This window comes from Galendromus occidentalis, unplaced genomic scaffold (assembly GCF_000255335.2).
Source record: "Galendromus occidentalis unplaced genomic scaffold, Mocc_1.1 scf7180000076583, whole genome shotgun sequence".
Classification (NCBI taxonomy): domain Eukaryota; kingdom Metazoa; phylum Arthropoda; class Arachnida; order Mesostigmata; family Phytoseiidae; genus Galendromus; species Galendromus occidentalis.
The window spans coordinates 1,547,836-1,552,687 of record NW_003804572.1 but is presented as its reverse complement, the minus strand read 5'-3'; the positions used below and the strand labels follow the sequence as shown (position 1 = coordinate 1,552,687).

At 49.6% G+C, this 4,852-nt stretch overlaps 1 protein-coding gene across 1 annotated transcript in view; it reads left to right on the top strand.

Moving 5' to 3' along the window:
• The window catches only part of didum (dilute class unconventional myosin), a 12,308-nt gene that overhangs the window by 6,766 nt on the left and 690 nt on the right, over positions 1–4,852 (top strand). Inside the window, exons 5-8 of the mRNA XM_029110475.1 lie at positions 3,561–3,743; positions 3,836–3,964; positions 4,037–4,166; positions 4,328–4,711. Coding sequence (XP_028966308.1) covers positions 3,561–3,743; positions 3,836–3,964; positions 4,037–4,166; positions 4,328–4,711 — 826 coding nt within the window. The remainder of the gene's footprint in view (positions 1–3,560; positions 3,744–3,835; positions 3,965–4,036; positions 4,167–4,327; positions 4,712–4,852) is intronic.

The window sequence follows — 4,852 nt, the reverse complement described above, 5'->3', positions numbered from 1 at the left end:
CGACCATTTAGCCCCAGCCATACAAGCCGTTCAAGTTCTGCAAGCGCGAAAACGTGAGGATGATATTCCGGATGTCTGCGAAATGGCTCCGAACCTGACGAGTGGTCAACTCCTCAAAATTTGTCAGATGTACACTCCTCTTGAGGGATATGAAGAGTCGTTCTCTCCGAAATTCATAAGCAAATTGCAAGAGTATATCCGGAAAACGTATCCTAAAGACAATTCGAAGGATTACTTGATCGATACGAAGGCTCGCTTCCCTGTGCGCTTCCAGTATATTCCAAGTGACGTACAACTCGAGACAGTGACTGTTCCTGAAGTTCTTAATCTACACATGTTGAAACGAATATGAGCAGCCGAATGCCTCCATAAACCTAGGATGATTTCGGGAAGAGCTATTCTGTGGCGGGATCAGTTCGGCCGATGGAAATGGCCCGATTCTCGCATTGGCGTCTGAATTAAAACGCGGCCTTCTCATGGAAGGGAAATTTAATTCATGATCACTTTCTTTGCGCGCATCTAGATCAGAAGTCGAGTCGGGTCTTGAGGCCGAGGAGAGCTCGGGGGATGAGCCGAGATGTCGGGGAACCTCAATGTGGACAGCCATCGGAAAATTGTGCCATGAAATCGCTCCCTCCCGTCGAGCTCTGAAGCTAATTTATTTGATGTCGAGAAACGACTGAAGTCTTGTGCGGCCCAGGACTTCTGTTTTTCGCGAAGCACTTGGATCCACATTCCTAGCCAAGATTTCATTGAGCAATGAAATACGCCTATTTCTATCGAGATAGGCGGATGAGAGCGTATACTAGCTCATGCAGTCAACATTTTCATTAGGTAGTGACGTCGTATAGCCCCGTGGCGATTCCCGAGCGGTAGCTTTCAGGAGGTTGACAGGCGTGAATCTTGAAACGAAAACTTGTGCACCTCACGGAACACAGGAGTGATAGGAGGGGGAACAATGTGATTTTAATATTTGAGATACTTAATATTTATTGAATCGTGATCGGATGTCGACCGCTGTCTATCTAGAGGGAAGTGCCAGTACTCTATCTGATCTCCCCATTGGATCAATCCTCGATTCACGGTCATGGGTCGTTCTCGATCCAGCTCATTCGAGGTTTCCGTAGACAGCGGGAATGACGTGGAGGTCGCGAGGAGATCGATCGCCGTATGTGTGTGCCTTTGTTCTGATGCTTAGGATAACTTAATTATCAAATCACAGCACAATTTCCTGCGATGTGGCTATAATATAGTGAGAAGCGCTTATTGAGTTTATGCCTGAGAAGCTTATCATGGAACCCGTAATGTTGATGAATAAAAGAATTTCCGTTGGACACCGGCGTGAATAGTTATATGGGACCGACCGCGCTAGACCCAGGTCGCGGGGGTCCAACCCGCGGTATGACAGTCGCCAGGCAATCGTTTACAAAGTCATAGTCTAGAATCTAGATCAATTAGACTCTAGATCATAGCTCCGACTCCAGAGGAGGCTCTCGTCAGCTGCACTGCCCGTGGTCGTTCCTTGTCGATCGGCCATAGCGAACGTTTATCTCCGATGCCCAGGTCCGCTGTCCTGTGCATTTTCAATATTCTAAGAGCCTATATGTCGTAGCAACTCACGTTCCTGGGCTTCTAGAAGTAGCGACTAAGACGATTGAGTCCGAAGGTTTCGAGAAAGTGGAATCCCAGACATGACGGGTCTCCTCGATCCATCGCTGAATTCTAACGAGCGCTAATGCGGAACGTTGACTCTCGATGGGACCAGCGATGACGGGATGATTCACGGGCACCACGAGAACCCAGGAAGACTTCTGACGCTCCAGGTGACTCGGTGAAAGGATCACGGATCACGGCACGAATTCCTCCCAACAGGGGAGTGCGAGGGGCTTCGGTATTTGCGTCAGGTCAAAAGTTCTCTTGTCTGACAAAGATGAGACTCTGTCCAGAGGTGGAGAGCTCAGACTGGATAAGGGCTGAAAAATTTTGAGATTCTAGAAAGATTTAAGGCATGAAAAGGCTGCCCCTCCTAGCTATTTGAAGAGCGGGTCGGACTGACAGAGTATCCGTGAGGAGACGATGAGGAACAGCGGGACATCGGCGCAAATCAACACCGAAATCTTCTTCCAGGGAGCCAAAAGCAGAACAAAATGACGGTCGGTTCGCAATTCCGGCAGTCGCCGAATCTCCTGATGGAAACTCTCAACGCGACCACACCCCACTACGTGCGGTGCATCAAGCCGAACGATGACAAGGCCGCGTTCGTCTTCAATCCTCATCGAGCAACTCAGCAATTGAGAGCTTGCGGATTTCTTGAGACGGTTCGCATCAGTGCGGCAGGATCTCCTGCTGAAGGATCCGGACAAATTCCAATTCCGGAAAACGAAAATATTCTTCCGAGCGGGCCAAGTCGCCTACATGGAGAAGCTCCGAGGCGACAAACTCAACCGAGCTGCCATAACCATCCAGAAGGTCGTCGAGGGATTCGTGTAGCGCAGGCGATATTTGCGGCAAATTAAGGCGTCGCGGGGAATTCAACGATACGGGAGAGGCCTCCTCGCGCGGCGGAAGGCCAGACATCTTCGAGAAACCGCTGCGGCCATCAAAATTCAGAAGGCTGTCAGAGGATTCGTTGCACGTCGCAAGTACCAAAAGATGAGGCAACTGTCTCTTCGACTCCAGTGTTTCGCCCGAGGATACTTGGCTCGGCAGCGCTATCTGGCATTGCGGCAAAACAAGGCAGCCGTCGTCATTCAGAAATTCGCGTGGGGCTTCCTCGAACGGGGACGCTATGCCAGAACTATGCGCAAGATTATTTTGTGTCAGTCGGCAGTCCGGAGGTTCTTGGCCAAGAAACTCCGGAAACGCATGAAGGAAGAAGAAAAGAAGGCAGAACACTGGAAAACGCAGTACAAAGGACTCGAGAACAAGATTATAAGCCAAAAACAAGAAATGATAGATCTCACGAGAGCCAGGAGCGAAGCCCAGAACAAAGTCATGGTCATCGAAACTCAGATGAAAGAGAAGGTTCGACCACTCGAGGAGCTCCTCAAAGTAGCCAACGACAGGAATAAGGACTACGAGGAGCGAATCAATGCACTTGACGAAGCTTTAGAAGGGTCGAGGAAAGGAGGAATGGACGCGAACGACGAGATTCAGGTGAGTGTTCCGGTGAGAGTTGTGCGTTCTCGGACCTCCGTGTCACATACGAGTCGTCGTATGGTGTAAAAGAGGGCTCGAATCTTACTCAAAGCATACTCCCGAATCCATACATATATTTCTATACAGTGTCCAACAATAAATGTCGCGCATCGGGGACGGTCGCGTGAGGGAGAGGGGAGAGAGGGAGAAAAAGATAACAATCATTCACTCGGAAAATCAATTCGGCCATGATCGAGAACAAGCTCGCAAGCGAAAAGAGACTCCTGGTCAAGGAGCTGGAAGAGCTCAGAACAGACTATCAACGGTGAGATGTTGTTTTTCCGCTCCAAGACATACCTAGCAGAAAAAACCCACCGATCCTTATTGGAGTCGCCGAAGAAAAACCGATTTTCAATCTGCAGACTACACGAGGAGAGGGATCAAATCGTATCGAAAATATACGGCGATCCTGGATCGAGTCCGTCGAACACGCTTCGAGTCCATCATCATAAACGAACGTCAAGCGATATCAGTGCGATTAGCGATCAAGGAAGAGACGAAGACGATAATGGTTACGGCACTGTCAGTCGGAAGGGTTCGAGGAGGTGAGGATCACTGTCTGCTCCACACGTGCGGGATTGATTCAGCTGATCTCAACGAGATAGCACGGGCATTGAAATGTTTATTCCATCTGCAGGGAAGACATAACGACGATCCTGAAGTTCGAACAGCGAGTCAAAGATCTCGAGGCCCAGAAAGAAGAGCTCCAGAAGCAGCTTGAACTCAATCAGCAGCTGGGGAAACCCTCTACCAAAGACATGTTGGAGTACGTCTCTCCAACAGTTCGAATATGGACGATATGACGTGGAACACGGTTTAATCCGCATATATATTTCAGAATCAACGACCTCCTCAGAGAGAATGCGGAGCTCAAACCATCGCTGAAGAGTATGTCTGTGGCGGAGGGCGATGATAACTACCGTACTGTGGCGACAGAGAAACCGAAACAACTCTTGGACGAACTCTGGGCAAAGCTGGGTAAGAGAAAAGAAGAGATCCGCGGCCGCTCTGGCCGGAGAAGACCGACCGATGACGCATATACCTGACCGTGAGTCAACCCGGCTTCGAAGCCGTTGGCTAGACCCGAAATCCAGGAAGTTTCCTAAGCGTTGGCCCACAGTCATATTAGTCATTCCTCAACTCACGCTTGGGGGAAAAAATTTCAGATGAGCTACATGGGGAAATTTATATGGCGTTTGAGACGCAGAAACTTATGCTGAACCAGACGGAAAACGAACTCCGAGCGACCAAAATGTCTGCCCACGAAAACGAGCTCGGTCTGAAGGGAGAAATCCGCCAGCTCCGCGAGCACAACAACCAATTCCAACAGATAATCTCCAGTGATATGAGCCCATCCGAGAAATCCACGACTTTTCTCCAAGGGGAGATAGCCAGACTATCGAGGGAGAATGTCGACCTGAGGGAGAAGTATGAGAGAGCGATTGAGCAAGTTCGTCGACTGAAGCGACAAAGCAAAAGCGTCCAGCTCAGTCACACAGATTATGCGGACTCGGTAAGCGATTCCCGGAGTCAGAATCGATCTCGTGCGAGCTCCTCATTCGACATCCTAATCGCGACTACAGCGTGAGAACAAGCTAAACGTCGATAATATTTTTCAGATGCCCATGATCCGCCACAAGACAGAGACGTCCGG